Below are 22,418 nucleotides of genomic sequence, written 5' to 3'. Positions count from 1 at the left end.
TACATTGTATTCAAAACTGGGTGATCCATTAAGTCAAAATGGATGGACAAAGAGAAAAAGTAACTGAAAATTTATTCAGACCCGATGATAGAAAGCTGGGAACATTTTACTAATGATGCTGTAGTGGTTCCGAGCCAGGAGATAAACAGCACAGTCAATTGTGATGTTTTTCAATGTCGTTCTGTCAAAACATGCCTCAATTCCACCATTTTAAATTTTCAGGAAGAGGCATAAAACCCCATTTGGCAAAAATAGTGCTCATCCCAAGTTCTACTGAAATCAATGCAATTGCAATCCACAGTTAGTACAGCCACTGACATGAAACATTTCAAAATAGAAACAGCTGAAAAGTGCCGTACTGTATCCGCTCTCAGAACAATGAGAGGAAGTGGTACCGACCCTTGTAAAAGAAAACAGCAAAGTGAATTTCAGAGTGCCAGCTCAGCAACAGTTCTTCAATTCTCTGCAAGTACAGCAAGGATACAAATAGCTGATATAAAAACCACAATGAATAACAACATTCTCAACATAGAGTTGCAAGCTACTAAGCTCCTAACAGAATTCCAAATATTTAAGCAAAGGATGAAATTCTACTTAATTGAAATTGAGGTTTTGGTTAAGAAACAGAAGGAAGCATAAGTAAGTTATAGACAGGATAGATTGAGTGAATCCTTAGAAGACTATAAAGGCAGTAGGAGTATACCTAACAGGGGAATCAGGAGGGCAAAAAGGGGACATTAGATAGCTTTGGCAAATAGAGTTAAGGAGAATTCAAAGGGTTTTTACAAATACATTAAGGACAAAAGGGAGAGATTAGGGCCCCTCAAAAATCAGCAAGGCAGCCTTTGTGTGGAGCCGCAAAAAATGGGGAAAGAAACTAAACGAGTATTTTGCATCAGTATTTACTGTAGAAAAGAACATGGAAGCTATAAACTCTAGGGAGATAGATGGTGACAATTTGAAAAATGTCTATATTACAGAGGTAGAAGTGCTGGATGTCTTGAAATGCATAAAAGCGGATAAATCCCCAGGACCTGATCAGGTGTACCCGAGAACTCTGTGGGAGCTAGGGAACGGATTGCTGGGCCTCTTGCTGAGATATTTGGATCATCGATAGTCACATGTGAGATGCTGGAAATCTGGAGATTGGCTAACGAGGTGCCACTGTTTAAGAAATGTGCTAAGGACAAGCCAGGAAACTATAGATTGGTGAGCCTGACATCAGTGGTGGGCAAGTTGTTGGAGGGAATGCTGAGGGACAGGATGTACGTGTATTTGGAAAGGCAAGAAATGATTAGGGATAGTCAACATGGCTTTGTGTGTGAAATCTTGTCTCACAAACTTGATTGAGTTTTTTGAATAAGTAACAAAGATGATTGATGAGGGCAGAGCAGTAAATGTGATCTATATGGACTTCAGTAAGGCATTCAACAAGGTTCCCCATAGGAGACTGATTAGTAAGGTTAGATCTCACGGAATACAGGGAGAACTAGCCATTTGGATACAGAACTGGCTCAAAGTAGAAGACAGAGGGTGGTGGTGAAGGGTTGTTTTTCAGACTGGAGGCCTGTGACCAGTGGAGTGCCACAAGGATCGGTGCTGGGCCCTCTACTTTTTGTCATTTATACAAATTATTTGGATGCGAGCATAAGAGGTATATTTAGTAAGTTTGCAGATGACACCAAAAATGGAGGTGTAGTGGACAACGAAGAAGGTTACCTCCGATTACAACAAGATCTTGATCAGATGGAACAATGGGCCGAGAAGAGGCAGATGGAGTTTAATTCAGATAAATAGGAGGTGCTGCAGTTTGGGAAAGCAAATCTTAGCAGGACTTATACACTTAAATGGTAAGGTCCGAGGGAGTGTTGCTGAACAAAGAGACCTTGGAGTGCAGGTTCATAGCTCCTCGAAAGTGGAGTCGCAGGTAGATAGGATAGTGAAAAAGGCGGTTGGTATGCTTTCCTTTATTGGTCAGAGTGTTGAATACAGGAGTTGGGAGGTCATGTTGTGGCTGTACAGGACATCTGTTAGGCCATTGTTGGAACATTGCGTGCAATTCTGGTCTCCTTCCTATCGGAAAAATGTTGAGAAACTTGAAAGGATTCAGAAAGGTTTCACAAGGATGTTGCCAGGGTTGGAGGATTTGAGTTATAGGGAGAGGCTGAACAGGCTGGGGGCTGTTTTCTCTGAAGCGTCGGAGGCTGAGGGGTGTCCTTATAGAGGTTTACAAAATTATGAGGGGCATGGATAGGATAAATAGACATAGACTTTTTCCTGGGGTGCGTGAGTCCAGAACTAGAGGGCATAGGTTTAGGGTGATGGGGGAAAGGTATAAAAGAGACCGAAGGGGCAACGTTTTCACACAGAGGGTGGTGCGTGTATGAAATGAGCTGCCAGAGGAAGTGGTGGAGACTGGTACAATTGCAACATTTAAGAGGCATTTGGATGGGTGTATGAATAGGAAGGGTTTGAAGGGATATGGACCAGGTACTGGCAGGTGGGACTAGATTGGGTTGGGATATCTGGTCGGCATGGACAGGTTGAACCGAAGGGTCTGTTTCCATGCTGTACATCTCTGTCACATACTTAATAAAGAAAAGAAAGTGGTCAAACACTTTGATGTTCTAGACAATGAAGGGTTGAGAAGGATTAATTTCTCAGGTTTCTATACTAATGGCAACAAACCCTTAAAAAGGCCTTTAAATCTGTAAGAGGATTAGATCAAAGTTAAGGTAAGCCTGAAGATTCACAGATGTCAGTTCATATCCCACATAAAGGAATTCAGCTAAACAACCGTCCAGTTTGTGGCCAGATGTCAGCAGAGTCTGACTTTAAAGAAGAATTGGCTGAAAGAATCAGCCTGTTAATAGCTTCAACACCAAGTCCTTTTGGAAAGCACCTAGATAAAGCGAAAGGGCTCCCTATTGAAAAATGGATGAAGGTTCAAAGCCATAATTGCAGGATAACAATGCTGCCAATCTCATGATTTCACAACAATGGCAACAGTAAACAAATTGAATGAAGCATCCAGGTCAGGTTAAACGCATTTACCTAAACAGTATTGAGCGTTCTACAATACATACAAGCTTTCAATCACAAAAGGTCACTAGGCAAAGATGTGGAGAAAGTGTAATATTCAGGACATGTCCAAGATATAGCACAAAACCTAAGAATAACACATAGATAGGATTTAAAGTTCAAAACAAAGGACGTTACACCAAGGTTACACCTATGAAGCACAAACATGTTAAAGATAATTTAAGAAGCATCTGTAAAAGCAGCTTCCACATCCTAACCAAACTTGTACATGTAGTCAATTTAATACACCTTGTTGATGCTAGAAGAGCTGAAGCATTCACTATGATTGAGATTATATATTGCGCAGACAAATAGACATGAAAAAGCTGTTACGAATCCTGGATGCAATATAAGCAGGGAAATGGACAGGGCTCTTGCAGCACAGTGGTAATGTTCCTGCCTCTGAGCCAAGAGACCATGATTCAAGTCCCACCTGCTCCAAAGGTGTGACATTACATCACTGAACAGGCAGATTAGAAAGAAGATGCAAGAAAAAGGCACAGTGCGGTGAAACTTACACACAATAAAGTTATTGCCTATAAATGGATCCACTATTCCATGCGTTAGCATTTGTACTCTCAAATTTCAATATGGTACCTCTGGATGGATACCAAAAATGTTTACACTAGCAAACAGAGTGGCACAGCCATTGCTAATTTGCCAATGTTCACGGATCTTTGCATTGTAATGATCCAGAAGGTGGCAAAAACATCCATTATGATGCAAAGGATCACAGACAGAAAAACTGAATACACCAATGATCGCACAAATCTATTTCCAGATTGGTTTGATGCCATTGGCAATTTGTATGGTGATGCATCACTACATTCCAGCCCAGCAGCGACTCTGCTTCCAAATAGTGTCCATGAAAAGGATAGGATCAGAATGGTACACAACAATACTATCAAAGGTTTCATCACTATGCACCTCTGCTTAGATGGCAAGTGACTCACACTGAAAAATGTTCACAAAATTCCCCTGCAAGGAACTCATTCCCAAACTCTCCACTGCCAAGTACTCGGAGTCAAATGCAAAAACAAAAAGCCATTGGTCTGTGCATCATTCATCCATGTCAAAAGAGCTTACTACCTCTGGACACATTTTGGTAGCTGTTGCTTCTTACAACTACCATTCTGGCTCAGAGTCAGGACATCTTTCAGCTCATGGACTGAACTGTAGATATTGTTCCAGCTGATCTTTGCATTGCTGACGACATTGCAGTCCCAGGGAAGACTAAGCACAAGCAATCTCCACAAATTCATGGATGTGGCGAAGAGACTTAGCTTTGCCCTTATCACCAGTTGTTTGTCAGATTAATACAAGCCAAAGAAATGTTTTGGTTGAAGGCACTCAACCATTTGACCTAGAAGATGCCTACACCTCAGGTTAACAACAACTTGCAGAGATGCCTCAGCCTTTCAACTCCCTATCAGCACAAAATCCAGGCTTTGTGAAGTCTCTGCCTACTGAGAACTTCTACTTAACAATAAACATTTCCTGTGACAAGACGGCCACATCTTTGGTACCTTGAAGGATCTTCTCCTTCAGCAACTGCATACATCAGTATCACGACCGATCTAAACCTACCATTCTGAAGGTAGATATATTTAAATGTCTGTTAGATGATTACATGAGTCTGTCACATTTGGCTCCAAGTCCTCACTATGACCCAATCAGAATATTCTAATAACAAAAGGGAGATTCTGGCACTAGGCATTTCAAATGAAGTGATTCCACTCATACTGTTCAACAAATATCTTTTAATCCATACTAATCACAAGCTGTTGAAAATCATTCATAAGAAACCATACAAGTGCACTACTACAGCTCTGCATCTGTCAAAATTCAAGGGTTCCGAATGAGAGGAATAGTGCAAACCAGATTCCAAGATGATAACTTGACACTGAGTCGGCTTCTGAACCCAGCCAATGTTGAAAGATGTGCCCTTGGATCTACAATTAGACCTTATTGTCCTCCACCTCATATTCAATCTTCATATTGTTGTTGTTCACTTAGGTCATGACCAAGCAGAACAAATTCAACAGCGGATGATGACTGGGTACAAAAGCTGAACTATCACCATGGCTTGAACACATGAAGTACATTCCATTTGGTCATATGCAGATGAGGCCTATTGAGAAATATCATTTGAGGACAAGCAGTATTTATTCCCAAGGCACAGATTAAATATTAGTGATAGATTACTATAGTATTACCACCACAGATGCTGACACATTAGCTGCTAACTTTAATATGTTGTTTGGCAGCCCACAGCAGATGGTGTCAAACAACAGTCCTCAATATGTCAGCAAACCATTCTAAAAAATGTGCAGGCAATGGGAGCCCAGCATAACATATTCTTTCCACATTATCTACAATCAAATGAGCGGACACAGTATTGTGTCGAGTAGAAACAGTGTTCATGAAATGTAAGGCAATTCAGTAACACTTCAAGACTTCACTGAATGTGTGAGCTAATCTCCAAGGAGGAACCTATGTACCTTCAGCTATAACTTATGTTTGGAATACAAGTTCATAATATCCTTCGATTTCATATTGTTTCTTCGAGAGGAGTCAGAGAACGATGCAGAAACACGATCAGTGTGTCGACAATTCCTCAGCTTCAAACAGGACAGTATGTTTGTGTACAAGAGAAAAATACCAACACTTGGAAATGTGGAAGAGAGTACTGAGAAAACATGTCCAACCAAATCATACAACATTATTATAAGCAACATTCACGATCTGAGACGAAACAGAAGTCACGTTCGTTTTGCACGCAATAATTCAGGCTCAGCAATCATTGTTTTAACATTAGAAAACAATCTGTCCAATAAGGCAGAACCAATCTACAATGACTGACACTACAACAGCATAAAATAATGCAACCACATCCTAAGAACGATTCAAGAATGTTTTCCAATTTCATATGCTCAATGGCACCAGTACTAGGGAAGGAGGGAGTTCCTGGTCAGCAGGAGGTTGGAGTTTCCAGAGAAAGTAATAAGACAGACACTATGGAAAGGGTCGAAAATCTAACTTTTGACATAGCAAATAAGGGGACAACTACACAAAGGGACTCTTCCTTCTTCCGTAGGATGAATTTCTGCTGTACCTCCTGAATCAGTCCTAGAATTTCCTTCCTTTGCTGCTCCACTACATTCCCTATTTAGGGTCCCCTTCCAGTCAACTCTGGTCAGCTCCTCCCTCATGTCTTTGTAATTACCTTTACCTAATTGTAATGCTGTTACATCTGATTCCAGCTTCTCCCCCTCAAACTGCAGGGTCAATTCTATCATACAATGGTCACTGCCCTGTAAGGGTTCCTTTCATCTTTCAGCTCCCCAATCCAGTCTTCCTTGTTACACATCACTAAATCCAGAATTTAGTGATCACATGGCTTAGTGTGTTGTAATTAAATACATACAGTATACAAGACAAGACAAGGGAAATGAGCATGTCACAGATTGAAATTGGTGGGTACGATATTGCATCACAGAAAGGCTGCAAGGGGATCAGGGCTGGTAACTAAATATCCAAGGATACACTTCCCACTGAAAAGACAAACAGATGAGCAGAGGGGAAGGGTTGCCTTGTTAGTAAGAAATGAAATTAAATCATTAGCAAGAAGTGATATCGTGTCAGAAGGCACGTGGTTCGAGTTGAGGAACTGCAAGAGGGAACATAACCCTGATGGGAGTTGTGTACAGACCCCCTAGCAATAGTCAGGATATGGGGAAGAAAATAAACCAGGAGGTTGAAAAGGCATGTCAGAAAGACACTATTACAATAATCATGGTGGACTTCCAAAGGACAGGTGAACTGGGAAAATCAGGTCAGTAGTGGCTCTCAAGAAGAATAATTTGTGGAATGTCTACAAGATTTTGTTTTGGAAGTAGCTTGTGGTAGACCCACTAGGGAACAGGCAATTCTGGATTTAGTGATGTGTAACAAGGAAGACTGGATTGGGGAGCTGATAAGGATGAAAGGAACCCTTACAGGGCAGTGACCATTGTATGATAGAATTGACCCTGCAGTTTGAGGGGGAGAAGCTGGAATCAGATGTAACAGCATTACAATTAGGTAAAGGTAATTACAAAGACATGAGGGAGGAGCTGACCAGAGTTGACTGGAAGGGGACCCTAAATAGGGAATGTAGTGGAGCAGCAAAGGAAGGAAATTCTAGGACTGATTCAGGAGGTACAGCAGAAATTCATCCTACGGAAGAAGGAAGAGTCCAAGTCACAGATTCATACAGTCCAAAAAGATACTTCAATCCAACTCATTCACCCCGACCAGATATCCCAGTCTGACCTCGTCCCATTTTCTTGTACTTGCCCCATATCCCTCCAAACCTTTCCTATTCATATACCCATTCAGATGTCTTTTAAATGTTGTAATTGTACCCACTTCCAGCACTTCTGCTGGCAGCTCGTTCCATACATGCAACACCCTCTGAATGAAAAAGTTACCCCTCAGGTTCGTTTTAAATCTTTCCCATCTCACCTTAAACCTATGTCCTCTAGTTTGGACTCCTCCATCCTAGGAAAAAGACCTTGGCTATTCACCCTATCCATACCCTTCATGATTTTATAAACCTCTATAATGTCACCCCTCAGCCTCCAAAGCTTCAGGGAGAAAAGACCCAGCCTATTCAACCTCTCTCCATAACTCAAACTCTCCAGACCCAGCAACAGCCTTGGAAATATTTTCTGAACCCTCTTGAGTTTAACTACTTCCTTGTGATAGAACAGCAACCAGAATCATGTGCTGTCTTCTAAAAAGCAGCCTCACCAATGTCCTGAACAGCCACAACAAACATACTAAGGGGAGGATGAGACAGCATAACAGGAAAAGGAAAAAAAAAACATACAACGCGGTGAAGATTTGTGGGAAGCCTTTAAAAACCAGCAGAGGATAACTTAAAAAGATGAAATGAGAGTAAGCACATATCTGAAAGGTAAGAGAGAATCAAGAATGGACATTGGACCACTGGGAAATGAGGCTGGAGAAGTCAATGGGGGACAAAGAAGTGGAAGAGGAACTGAACAGCTACTTTGCATCAGTTTTCACAGTGAAACACATCAGCTACATATCAGAACTTCAATAGAATCAGGGGCAGAGGCAAGTGTCATGGCCATCACTAAGAAGGAGGACTCGGGAAGCTGAAAGGTCTGAATGTGAATAGATCACCTGGACCAATCGGACTACACCCCTGGGGTCTGAAAGAGATAGCTGAAGAGATTGTAGAGGCATTGGTGGTGATCTATCAGGAATCACTGGAGTCAGGGAGGGTTCCAGAAGACTGGAAAATGGCTAAAATAATAACCCTGTTTAAGGAGGCAGGGAGGCAGAAGACAGGAAACTGTAGGCCTGTTAGCTTGACCTCAATTGTTGGCAAGATCATAGAGTCCATTACTAAGGATGAGACTGCAGTGTACTTGGAAATGCATGGTGAAATAGGGCAGAGTCATCACAGCTTTGTCAAGGGAAGGTCATGCCTGACAAATCTGTTATAATTCTTTGAGGTGGTATCAAGTAAGTTAGTCAAAAGGAGAACCAGTGGAAATGATCTATTTGGATTTCCATAAGGCTTTTGACAAGGTGCCACACAGGAGTCTGCTAAATAAGATAAGAGCCCATGGTATTAGAGACAAGGTACTGCCATGGATAGAGGATTGGCTGACTGGCAGAAGACAGACAGTTGTGATAAAGGGTGAAGATGGCAGCCATGACGAGTGGAGTTCTACAGGGGTCAATACTGGGTCTACAACTGTTCACATTATACACTAACAATCTGGACAGAGGAACTGAGGGCATTGTTGCTAAGTTTGCAGACAACACAAAGATAGGTCGAGGGACAAATAGCGTTGAGGTAGCAGGGAGGATGCAAAATGACTTGAACCTGCTAGGAAGTAGGCAAAGAAGAGACAGATGGAATATAGCGTGGGGAAAATGTGTGAGGTTATACATTTTGGTGGGAAGAATAGAGGTGTAGATTATTTTCCATACAGGGAAAGGGTTCAGAAATCTGAAACAAATCTGAAACAAAAGGGAATCCTACTTCAGGATTCTCTTAATGTTAACATGCAGGTCCTTTGGCAGTTAAGAACGCAAATGCAATGTTGGCATTCATTTCTAGAGGACTAGGAAACAAAAGCAGAAACTGCTGAGGCCGAATAAGGCTCTGGTCAGATCATATTTGGAATATTGTGAGCAGTTTTGGGCCCCGCGTCTAAGGGAAGATGTGCTGACATTGTGGCGGGTTCAGACAAAGTTTATAAGAATGATCCTGGGGCTGGAGTTCAGAGGGATGAGGGGGGATCTGATTGAAACTTAGAGGATATTGAGGATCTTGGTAAAAAGAAAGAGTGGAATGGAGAAAATGTTCCCAATAGTAAGAGAGACAAGAGAGGAGCACAGTTTCAGAGTGATGGGACAACTCTTTAGAACGGAGATAGGAGGAATTTCTTCTGCCAGAGTGGGTGAAATCTGTGGAACTCATTGCCACAGAGGGCTGTGGCAGCTAAGTCATTGAGTGCATTTACAACAGAGGTAGACAGGTTCTTGATTAGTAAGGGGATCAAGAGTAAAGAGGAGAAGACAGGAAAATGGAGTTGAGCAGTGTATCAGCCAGGATTGAATAGCGGAGCTGACACGATGGTCTGAATGGCCTAAGTTTGGCCTGGAATTCCAATGGCCCGGAGATTCGGTGGCTTTGCTGGCTCTCTTCAACAGTAGACAACGTGATTCCTGTCTTTTCCTCAACTTGGGAACCCACGAGCCATGAACTGAACGAAGATGGACTTTGTCTTAATTTTTTAAAATGAGTTCTGTTATTAATATTGGGGTTAGAGTATGGCAACTTAAACACTTTTCACTGTATCTTTTGGAAAATTACAAATGGCAATAGATTACTATCTTCTCAACGTGAAAGAGCTAAAATGATGTTACATGTGTGACATCAATGACACGTGATAGTCTGCATAAAAATGGTACAAGCCTCCCCTTGCAAAACACCTGTATCTTGCAATTTATTGTGAAAGCTAGTCAATCAGCCAGCTAAGCGATATAACCCAAACCAATTTTGAAAAATGGTCACATGTTAACTGTTTTCTCTCCACAGATGCAGCCAGATGAGTTTCTCCATCAATTTCTGTTTTTTTTGTTGCAGACTGTACTTGTTACTTTGTGAAAACATCTTCCAATGGTGCTCATTTTCAATAAGAAACTTATTTCAAGTGTTCATGCTGCAAGACCTAACATAATAAGCCGTACACGGCTGCAATTGTTCATTTTATTGCAAGCTTCAGGAACCCAAAAGAAAATACTGCAAGTTAAATCCAAGATGCAACAAAATCCAATTTATTGATCTAACTTCTGTAATGCACGTGATTTTATTTTGACGTGGTTCAATGTGAAAACACCCATATAACTTAGATCGGATCAGAACTAATTTATGGTTACATTTCTAGATGTTGCTTAAATGCCTTTCCGGAAAGGAATTTTGAACAGTTTAAACCGGTTGTGAACTGTACTGAATAACCAACTTCTAACCAGATCAACCAGTATATACCAGGAACAACTGGATTAAGATTAGAAGATTAGAATCCCTACAGTATGGAAACAGGCCCTTCAGCCTAACCAGTCCACACTGACCCTCCAAAGAGTCTAACTAGATCCATTCCCCTCTGACTAATGCACCTAACACTATGGGCAATTTAGCGTGGCCAATTCACCTGACCTGCACATCTGTGGGAGGAAACCGGAGCACTCTGAGCACATGGGGAGAATGTGCAAACTCCACACAGTCGCTCAAGGCTGGAATCGAACCTGGCACCCTGGTGCTGTGAGGCAGCAGTGCTAACCACTGAGCCACCGTGCCGCACCCTTTTTTTTTAAATTACACAGCTTAATTTTGGCTGTGACCAGTCAACGTTTAGTGGGAACAACTAAGCTGTGAACTGGGGACTGATAGGTTACAGTGAGCTCCTTGCCAATCTGAGCTCTGCATGAGTGTTACTACAAATGTTATTTTATGTCACTAGGTGCGAATGTCAATGAAACGTTATCAGAATAGAGCGCCTGCCAGGCCTGCATTTAGGGAACAGGGTCAAAAATCAATCACTTTGTGCCCAAACTGGTCATTGGACAGGATTGCAGCTTCTAAGACATTAGCGACATTGCATTTCCACCTCAAACTGTGCTCCTATGGATGTTCAATAAAGAGGCTATTTTTGCCACTCATTGATCTTGTTTGTTGTTGAACACGATCCCACAAATCCCAAGTGCAGAAAGAGGCCATTTGGCCTGTCAAGTCTGCACCAACCCACTGAAGAGCATCCCAGAACCCACTCCATCCACCCTACCCCTGTAAACCCATGAGGTGTTTTAACCATGACTAACCCACCTAACTTGCACATCCCTAGACAATACATGACATTTTTGGCATGACCAAATCTGCACATCTTTGGACTGTGGGAGGAAATTGGAGCACCCAGAGAAAACACCTGGGGAGAACATGCAAACTCCACACAAAGTTGGCAAAGGATGGAATCAGGGTCCCTGGAATCTTAAATGATATCTGGCTTATTGCAGTTTACTAAATATGTACAAGTTACATTCATGTGAAAGCCATTGTTACTAAAAGTGAAGAAGAATTCTATAGGGTTTCACCCCTTTGACCTTATACTATTGGGCTCTGCTTAATGTAATCTGCACTAACTCTATCAGATCCTTATACAACAATTGAGTCACTCAATATTACTCTCCAAATCCTCATTTGAGAAACCTTTTATCGAGGGGTGGTGAACATATTTTTTTTTAAACTTGATGTGCAATGCTCGAATTAAATCTGTAACTTGTTAATATGTTTTTAAATGTTTTTCAACATTCAATTAGAAATGGCTGCAAAAGATTGAAATTTTTGTGAAAACATAGGTTATTCAGGGAAGTAAAACCTGTTTTGCTAACCTCTGGCAAATATTGAAAGCTTTTGCCTTCCTCTATGTTGCGCACCATGGGGTAGTTTCATTGCTGTTATACACAATGAGATGTGTTCTGTGCAGTTACTGTAATTGCAGCTGGTTCAAAGTTCAATCTAGCTTGAATGATAATTTATCAAAAGTGGTATTACAGGACAAATAGTTTTGTTTCAATATTAAGTTTGTAGAGCAGAGTAATCAAAAAGAACTGAACCAGTAGCTTCTAACTTTTTACTTGCTCAGTATTTACTGTGGAAAAGGATATGGAAGATATAGACTGTAGGGAAATAGATGGTGACATCTTGCAAAATATCCAGATTACAGAGGAGGAAGTGCTGGGATGTCTTGAAACGGTTAAAGGTGGATAAATCCCCAGGACCTGATCAGGTGTACCCAAGAACTCTGTGGGAAGCTAGAGAAGTGATTGCTGGGCCTCTTGCTGAGATATTCGTATCATCGATAGCCACAGGTGAGGTGCCGGAAGACTGGAGGTTGGCAAACGTGATGCCACTGTTTAAGAAGGGCAGTAAAGACAAGCCAGGGAACTATAGACCGGTAAGCCTGAGCTCAGTGGTGGGCAAGTTGTTGGAGGGAATCCTGAGGGACAGGATGTACGTGTATTTAGAATGGCAAGGACTGATTCTGGATAGTCAACATGGCTTTGTGCATGGGAAATCATGTCTCTCAAACTTGATTGAGTTTTTTGAAGAAGTAACAAAGAAGATTGATGAGGGCAGAGCAGTAGATGTGATCTATATGGACTTCAGTCAGGCATTCGACAAGGTTCCCAATGGGAGACTGATTAGCAAGGTTAGATCTCATGGAATACCAGGAGAACTAGCCATTTGGATACAGAACTGACTCAAAGGAAGACGACAGAGGGTGGAGGTGGTGGAGGGTTGTTTTTCAGACTGGAGGCCTGTGACCAGTGGAGTGCCACAAGGATCGGTGCTGGGACCTCTACTTTTTGTCATTTACATAAATGATTTGGATGCGAACATAAGAGGTACAGTTAATAAGTTTGCAGATGACACCAAAATTGGAGGTGTAGTGGACAGCGAAGAGGGTTACCTCCGAGTACCTCCAGGATCTGGACCAGATGGGAGGTGCTGCATTTTGGGAAAGCAAATCTTAACAGAACTCATACACTTAATGATAAGGTCCTAGGGAGTGTTGCTGAACAAAGAAACCTTGGAGTGCAGGTTCATAGCTCCTTGAAAGTGGAGTCGCAGGTAGATAGGATAGTGAAGGCAGCATTTGGTATGCTTTCCTTTATTGGTCAGAGTATTGAGTACTGGAGTTGGGAGGTCATGTTGGGGCTGTACAGGACATTGGTTAGGCCACTGTTGGAATATTGCATGCAGTTCTGGTCTCCTTCCTATCGGAAAGATGTTGTGAAACTTGAAAGGGTTCAGAAAAGATTTACAAGGATGTTGCCAGAGTTGGAGGATCTGAGCTACAGGGAGAGGCTCAACAGGCTGGGACTGTTTTCGCTGGAACGTCGGAGGCTGAGGGGTGACCTTATAGAGGTTTACAAAATTATGAGGGGCATGGATAGGATAAATAGACAGTCTTTTCCCTGGGATCGGGGGAGTCCAGAACGAGAAGGCATAGGTTTAAGGGGAGAGGGGAAAGATATAAAAGAGACCGAAGAGGCAACTTTTTTGCATAGTGTGTGGGACGTGTATGGAATGAGCTGCCAGAGGATGTGGTGGAGGCTGGTGCAATTGCAACAATTAAGAGGCAATTGGATGGGTATATGAATAGGAAGGGTTTGGAGGGATATGGGCTGGGTGCTGGCAGGTGGGACTAGATTGGGTTGGGATATCTGGTCGGTATGGACGGGTTGTACCGAAAGGTCTGTTACCATGCTGTACATCTCTGACTCTAGGTCAGTTAAGATCACTTCAAGTATACTCATTTCTGAAGGGTCACTAGATCCAAAACATTAACTCCAGTTTCACCCCACAGATGTGATAGAACCTGAGTTTTTCCAGGATTTCCTGATTTTGTTTCAGTTATGCCCAGCTAGCTGAATGCCTTCCCTGTTTCCGCAGTAAAGCTTAATGCTTTACTGTGTATTTTCATGTTTCCTGGTTTTGCTTGATGGGAGTTAGTGGGATAGTGTAAAGAAATGGGTGGCATGATGGCAGAGTGATGAGCACTGCTGCCTCACAGTGCCAGGGAATCGGGTTTGATTCCAGCCTTGGGCAACTACCTGTGTGGAGTTTGCACATTCCCTTGTGTCTGCCTAGGTTTCCTCCGGGTGTTCCGGTTTCCTCCCACAGTCCAAAGATGTGCCAGTCAGGTGAAGTGGCTATGCTAAATTGCTCAGTGTTAGGTTCATTAGTCAGAGGGAAATGGGTCTGGGTAGGTTACTCTTCGGAGGGTCGGTGTGGACTGGTTGGGCCAAAGGGCCTGTTTCCACACTAAGGAATCTAATCTAATCTCTTTCAAATACAAAAGCAAGAAAGTTATGTTAAAACTGTACAAAATATTGTTCCAAGCTCAACTATTATGTCATGGGCACAACACTTCAGGAAGGACATAGAGGCAAGAATGTGAAAAAAAGGGATCACTCAGTATCATTCTGGGATTGATAAATTGCAGTTAGATACTGTGGGGTTGGAGAAGCTGGGGCTATTCCTACAAATAGGAGATCCATAAATGAGATTTAATTGAGGTGCGTGACAAAATAGAAAAGGAGAATGTGCTGACGGTAATATCAAGAGCCAGATTACATTGATGCAAAAAAAAAGTGTGAAAAATACTTTTTACCCAGTGAGTAGGAATCAGAATGTACTGTCCAATGGTGTGATAGAGGCAGATTCAATCAAATCTCTCAAATAATTATCCAGTTATTTTTCGAGAGAGAAAATTTGCAAGGTTATGGGAAAAGGGTAGGGGAATGGAATCAAGTGAGGTGACGTAAAACTAACAGGCTGGTGTTATACCATTCTGCAGTCCAATGAAAGATTCCGATGCTGGCCTGTCTTGTCATTAAATGTGGTTAGAGATTGTAAGTTATTTGTCTTGAGCTGCTAGATGTTAGTGGTAGGAACTCCAAATTAGGACTTTATAGATTAAATCTGAAAAATACGGCACTCCTTTTTTTAAAAACAGGAGCGCCCTTGTCCAGACAAACACCTTGAAAAGCACTTTGTTTCATTGGACTGCTGCTTATCCCCTCCACTTTACCAAAGAACCCTGACCCTTGAGGGAGGGAGGCACAGTGAGGGAGGGACAAGACCTCAGCGCATAAGGCTCATGGCAGCATTTCACTCTGGCCAAGATGGAGGCTCCTGAATTTGTCTCCTCCCCAACCATCTTCCTCCATATTCACCAGCTTTCCATAACGTCAGCCATGTAAAGTCAGGCAGTAGTGCAGACCGGATGGCATACTGCATTCCCAATAAGTGATCCCAGAAACCTGGGTCAGCATGGAAATAAACCGACAGACTGATAGGGATGGAAGAGAAAGCTACAGTAAAGTCAGGAGAAAGTGAGGCCTGCAGATGTTGGAGATCAGAGTCGAGAGTGGGGTGCTGGAAAAGCACAGGTCAGGTAGCATCCAAGGAACAGGAAAATTGACGTTTCAGGCAAGAGCCCTTCATCAGGAATGTTTTGATACATAAAACCAGGATGACCAGCATGACTATTTTGTACAATGCACCAGCACTGTGGTTAAAGATGGCTATGGTCTTAGCCACAACACTTAAGTCCATTCAAAAATGCTCCATGTATTGCTCACAATGTCCCCCTAATTTCATTTTGTGCAATAAAAAACAATAAGCCAGTCGAAATGTTTTTTGTTTTGGAAAAGGATATTTTCCATCCTGTGAAGTATGGACTTGGAATGTCGCAGATTCAGGTTAGATTCTCCCCATGTCTGCATAGGTTTCCTCCAGGTGCTCAGGTTTCTTCCCACAGTCCGAAGACGTGCAGGTTAGGTGTGAGTCATGCTAAAGATTGTCCTGTATTGTCTGGAGATTTGCAAGTTAGGTGGATTAGTCTATAGGCCAAATGGCCTCTCTCTGCATTTGGGATTTCCGGGATCACTTTTAATAATGACCAAGATCAGTGAGTGACAAAAATAGCTTCTTTATTGAGCATCTGCAGGAGCACAGTTTGATGGAATCCCAAGTACAGTTTTATAGCAGCACAGTTTTTACATACATTTAAAGTTTAGCACCACAGTGGCACATAGTTGTATCTATTGTACACAGGTTTGTGTGACACATGGTTTAAGTACTATCTAAAATGCTGGCTGTTATTCTCGATGGGAATAGAATGTCTCTGGTCTGAGCTTGCATAATTAAGAGGTGTTAGTCCTGTTGTCTTTAAAGTTAGTAATGGTAGTAAAAATGCTAAACATATATGATCTAAATAAGTGAGAAATTATACATTCTAAATAAAAGTGTAGAGGATATTAAACAGTTGGTCATGAGATTTTATCTACTATTGCCGGTTTTGACAGTTCTTACATATTCATTCATTCAGGTTCAAGGAGCACCATTTGATAGTACATTTCTTCAAGGGGATAACAGCCCTATTTAATACACTAGTGAAGGAAACCATTTGATGTCCTACAACATATTCAGGTCCCATGAGACAGTTACTAAAGGCTAATTAATATTATCTTTCCATAGTTTCAAGTGAGTAGGTTACAGAATTAACACTTATGCAGGGTAGCCTTTGATACTAAACAGGTCTAAACTCTGCTTGCACAATGGTGCCAATCAGAATCGAAAGGCGTAAAGAAACAGTAATGGGGGGGGCATCTTAGGAAGTGATATTTAATTTAATTTATCTTGTAAGAATAAAATTTACTACAAAAACAAATTTTATGAATGAAAGAAAGGAAATGCGGTATCGTAAACAGACTGCTTATGAGTGAATTAGTAAAGATCATAATACAATATCTCTCAGAATCTGTGATACCAAGATAATAGCCTCTTCTCATTGGGGCCACAGGTGGCTTTCCTTTACCACACAGAGTAAGCAGGCCTCCATAGATCACCACCAGAGGATGTTCGCAGCAAATCTACAAGATGGATCTTACACCCATAGGCTATCATGAGGATTCATCTTACATCAGCTCTGATGGTAAATGCCAACACACACAGGATGCAATTGTGCTAATGGACTCCCAAACACTCCAGTAAGAAAGAGAGAGGCAAGTCAAGATGGAGGAATATTCTCTGCAAATTTGCACAATTAAAAAAAATCTTTCACATGGGATGTAAGAATCAACAGTTGGTAGTTTCTCCTGTGTACGGCACTGGGTGGAAAAGCAAAAAGTCTCTTTGCACAAAATACAAATTTCCTGATTAAAAGATAAAGCTACAGATGGGATGCACAGATGAAAAATTGCAATGTGTGTCAGGCAGTGGTCTGACTAGATCCTTTCCAAACCAAGAAATCAGAAACTTATGTTCAATTGTGTGAGTGCTTGCATCATGTCCTTTAACAGAAATCACAGCTTGTAGCCAACTTTAAGAGGAGAAAATTAAATTTGAAGAATATCACACTTTTGTAACTAACCATTATCTGCTTCAGTATAGTTGATCAAACACCTTAGTCTACATCCAGCTAACAAAGAAATTTTCATTGTACAAGGTGACCACATTCACTAATGATAAAGGTTACTTTGTTAACTCAATCCCAAGCCAGTTGGTGAAATGTGACACCAAACATGGTTTTTGATAATGGGTTATTTACAGCAACTAGCACTATGTCTGTTCCAACCTACCACTCCAATGTCCCAGTCATTGTGCTTTATATTCTTTTAAATCCAAGAATGAAAGGAACTTCAAATCAAATTAATTAAACAAATACTAGCCCCTTAAATGGGAGTCTAATTATTCAAAATTGAATAAGGAATTAGTCTCGTTTTTGAATTATTTTCTAATCAGCCTGTTCAGAGAGGTATTAAACACCTCTGAAACAGGTGGGACTTAGGTCAGGAGACATACAGCGTGGAAACAGACCCTTCGGTCCAACTCATCTGTGCTGACCAAACATCCCAATCTGATTTAATCCCACTTGCCAGCATTTGGTCCATGTCCCTCTAAAACCTTCCTATTCATATATCTATCCAGATGTTATTTAAATGTTGCTAAATTTGAGAGGATGCAGAAAAGATTTCCAATGATATTTCCAGGATTGGAGGGTTTGAGCTATGAGAGGTAGAATAGGCTGGGGCTTTTATCCTTGGAGTGTCAGAGGCTGAGTGTTCACCTTATAGAGGTTTATAAAATCATGAAGGATTTGAATAGGGTGAATAGCCAAGGTCTTTTTCCTTGGATGGGAGAGTCCAAAAGTAGAGGGCATAGGTTTAAGGTGAAACCCAGGATTCAGAGTAGGGGACATTAATAAGTGCGCTTGTAAGTGCTCTCAAGTTCTTAATTAAACAATGCCTTTAATCTGTGAATTTTAATATAAAACCAACATCCAATTCCATAACAGATTATATTCACCTCATGATTGGAGATAGTGTTACTTCTAAATTAGCATTTATATAGACAGAAAGATTACTTTTAAAAATAACTTACCTGTGGGTATGCAAAACATGCCACAAACCCCAACACAAAAGCAGCAATCAGCTACACTCTATTTTAAACGTCAATTCATGCTTTTGGTTGTTCTAAGATACTCCACCTAGAATGAAGTCAACTGCTAATTATCAACTACCCAACATTAGCTGATGCAACAAGATTATGGAGTCATGAATGTGAACCCATGGTCAGCTGTCCAGCAAAAAACAAGCAGGGATCACTCCTGTGGTTTCAGCACTTCCCCATTCCAAAAATACAACTCGCAACTGGTAAAGCTTGCATGACACTTTGATTTGCTACAACCCTCTTAGATGCAACGCTAGAGTGAGGAATACGATGCTAGTGCACTGCTCTTCATTTTCCATTCATGGATTGACATCTTCTAAACGTTTATGGAGGACCTAATATTAAAATAGCAGAGAAAGGAATGAGAGAGTATCACAAACAGAAATTTCTTGACTTCAGTTGTCCAATGGAAATATTTAATTTACCTACTCAAAGTAACTTTGCAAATTCACATATTTGTCAACTAACAGGACTCTTCAAAATGGGCAGAATTACTCACTTGAAAGTCCTAAAAATTCAAAATGACCCTCTCAAACTTAAAGCATTGCAAAACACTGTCAAGTTATCTATCAGTTCATTTTCTTTCTCATATTGACTGCCTGGAAACAGAGATGCATAATGATTTTCTCCACATAACTGCTCACAAGTAAAACTTGACCAAGGAAAAACAATTAATTGTGAACATTTCTGTTCCTTTTGTACATATACTTCAAACAAATTTCACAGGTCAGCAAGCAAGAACAACAATCCTGACTTTTCTCTCCCTTGCTAATCTGGATCGCTGGAGCACACTGCTGCCTGTGGAACTAACTCATTGAAGACCAAGGACAGTACAGTCTGTGCCTTTTCTCGTGCACCAGTTAAAGTTGCCGAGCCATCACAAGAAAGAGTAGATAATATTGCTTGCCATTTAAAAGTACTTCCAAATTATTTCAACTATTGAGCATGACAAATCTAAATTGAACATGCAGCCTCCACTGCAATGATCTAGTTGATATTAGCAACATAGGGAAAATGATCCTGCTTACATTAGTGTTACAATCCCATGAAGCACATCTACAACAACAAACATTGATACTGAAGGAAATCACCACACTCTGAACCATTACAAATCTCAATAACTCCATGAAATGGTGGGATTTACCTGAGAAGCTCTGGTAAATGGACCTTCCTCCCAATTAACTTCATATACCTGCCTGCTGAAGGGAAGCTGTCTTTTGACATAGCTGCAGTCATCCTTCAAAATGCCTGTGACCACAGTAGGCAGAGTGAAATGAAGTTCTGTCCGCCAGAGAAGAACTTTTGATAATATCCTGACACAAGGCATGCAGCATCAACCTGTTTTACGCTAGTCCAATCAGGATAGAGCCAGAATAAATCAAAGATAGTTTAGACTCCTCCCTACCTGAGAACCGGCCAGACAGCATTCACTCCACGAAATAGCAGAGTAATTCCTTGCTGCACACTATCTGGTGCTGTATAGTCTTTTGTGGTGTGTTGCAAAGTACAATTAACAAACAGTTCCATCAATGCAGACGAGTGGGCGATAGTGAAGGGCACTTCATAAATGCAACATTGTCTTTTCATTTTTAGCTTGATTTAGAGACAAGCTCCTTTTCATTGTTAAATCATTAGTTGAAGTGTGTTGACAATATCGAATTCATCTTTCGCATCATCAAACAAAGCATAACTTTTAAAAGTTGATATCAGTTTTTGTGGATGTCACAGCTGCAAGCTAGACTGACATTTAGTGCCCATTATGAATAGTTAATGGTGAGGATAGTTGCACTCAAGCAGTTACAGTGAGCTTTTTCTCTTGAATCATTGTAGTGGATGTCCTGAATTGCTCTTGCAATCGAGTTATAGAGATGGAAATCATGGAAACGGACCCTTCCATCCAACTCGTCCAAGCCAACCATAAATCCTAACCAAATCTAGTCCCATTTGTCAGCACTTGGCACATATCTCTCTATATCCTTCCTTTCATATACCCATCCAGTTGCCTTTTAAATGTTGTAATTGTACCAGCCTCCATCATTTCCTCTGGCAGCTCATTCTATACACGCACCACCCTCTGCATGAAAAAGTTACCCCTCAGGTCCCTTTAAAATCTTTCCCCTCTCACCCTAAACCTATGTCCTCTACTTCTGGACACCTCCACCCCAGGGAAAAGATCTTGTCTATTGTCTATCCATGCCCCTCATGTTTTTATCAACATCTATAAGATCACCCCTCACCCTCTGACGCTGCAAGGAGAACAGCCCCAGCCTGTTCAGCCTCTCCCTATGGCGCAAACCCTCCTAGCAACATCCTTGTAAATCTTTTCTGAAGCCTTTCAAGTTTCACAACGTCCTTCCAATAAGAAAGAGACCAGAATTGCACACAATATTCCAAAAGGGGCTTAATCAATGTCCTGTACAGCCGCAACATGCCCTCCCAACGCCTATACTCAATGCTCTGACCAATAAAGGAGAGCATTATAAATGCCTTCTTCACTATCCTATTTCCTGTGACTCCACTTTCAAGAACTATGAACCTGCACTCCAAGGTCTCTTTGTTCAGCAACATTCCCCAGCACCTTACCATTAAGTGTATAAGTCCTGCACTGATTTGCCTTTCCATCTGCCACTTCTCAGCCTTGCACAACTGTGATCAGATGTTAACCAATGGTCAATGAAAAATAGCCCAGGACAAGGGGATTTGGAAGAAAAGCTGGAGATGATGCCGTTCTCAGCCACCTTTTGCCTCATCCTTCAAAGTAATTTGTGTTAACAAAAAAAAGCAATGCTTTAAAGATTAGTTAATTTTCTATATCATTTTTACAGGGTTCTGGAACATGTTTGGTGATGTTTACCTGATAAGATAGAATTACATCCAGCGTTATTTTTGTTACTTTGACAATAGAGGAACCCCCGCAAGAAACAATGCCATCAAAATAGTTAAGCTTGAAATGTTTGCAGTGAGGGGTAGAACTGCATATCCAATTTAAATGAATCTTAAGTATGTTTTCAATCTAAAATACAGTTGAATTCGAGAAACACAGTCAGTAGAAAAAAATCACTAATGATGTTATAATTCGTAAACTTGATTCATGCCTATCCACGAATGATGGGCACGAGTGTAATAGGCAACAAAACAATCCGTCTCAAGCAGCAGAGCTGTGTCGAATTTTGGATTAAGGGTCTCCCAGATCTCCTTTGTGAAGAAGTACATCCTGTCATCTCTAGTTCTAAACTTATGGTTATGCCCTCTTAATCTCAAGTCCTCTTTCCATTTACCTGTTCAAATCTTTTAATTATCTTAAATATCTCAATTAGACCAACCCTTAATCTTCTATTGACTCCAGGTACTAAAAGTCTAGACTATGCAAATCCATCATCAATAATTCAAGCCTTTTAGTTTCCACTTCACCAGTTTTGATCAAGCAGAGAATGTTCACAAACAAAGCTGAGCTTCAAATTTAGGACAATGAGCAAAAACCATTTGCTTGGAGATTTATTACTAACCACCAGGACAAATGACACTGACTTGTTACTTTATGATGCAAGTGCAGATTAATCAAGGGCAGGGAAAGTTGGGTAGTGTCTACTAGGCGACATTAATTAAGAGTGAAGACGTGGGAAATATTCTACACTTTCAGCTTATTACATGATTCCCTCCCAAATGGAGTTGGAAGTCAATGCAAGACACTCTTCCCTTACATGTACTCCCCAACAGAACTGCACAATGA

At 41.1% G+C, this 22,418-nt stretch overlaps 1 protein-coding gene across 4 annotated transcripts in view; it reads right to left on the bottom strand.

Annotated features, from left to right (window-relative positions):
- LOC122565335 (GRAM domain-containing protein 2B) overlaps positions 1-22,418 on the bottom strand; it is a 96,761-nt gene that overhangs the window by 30,481 nt on the left and 43,862 nt on the right. The window contains exon 1 of one of the 4 annotated variants that reach the window (XM_087976035.1): positions 19,833-19,962. The exons of 2 other annotated variants lie outside the window; for them this stretch is intronic. In XM_087976035.1, coding sequence (XP_087832161.1) covers positions 19,833-19,924 — 92 coding nt within the window. In that variant the 5' untranslated portion in view covers positions 19,925-19,962. Of the gene's footprint in view, positions 1-19,832; positions 19,963-22,418 lie in introns of those variants that run through there. One more of the 4 variants, XM_087976036.1, reaches the window with a different exon arrangement.

Source organism: Chiloscyllium plagiosum, unplaced genomic scaffold (genome assembly GCF_037043375.1).
Source record: "Chiloscyllium plagiosum isolate Xiang-an unplaced genomic scaffold, Cpla_swu_hap1 HiC_scaffold_28, whole genome shotgun sequence".
Taxonomy (NCBI): domain Eukaryota; kingdom Metazoa; phylum Chordata; class Chondrichthyes; order Orectolobiformes; family Hemiscylliidae; genus Chiloscyllium; species Chiloscyllium plagiosum.
This window is presented reverse-complemented; position numbering and strand designations above follow the sequence as displayed.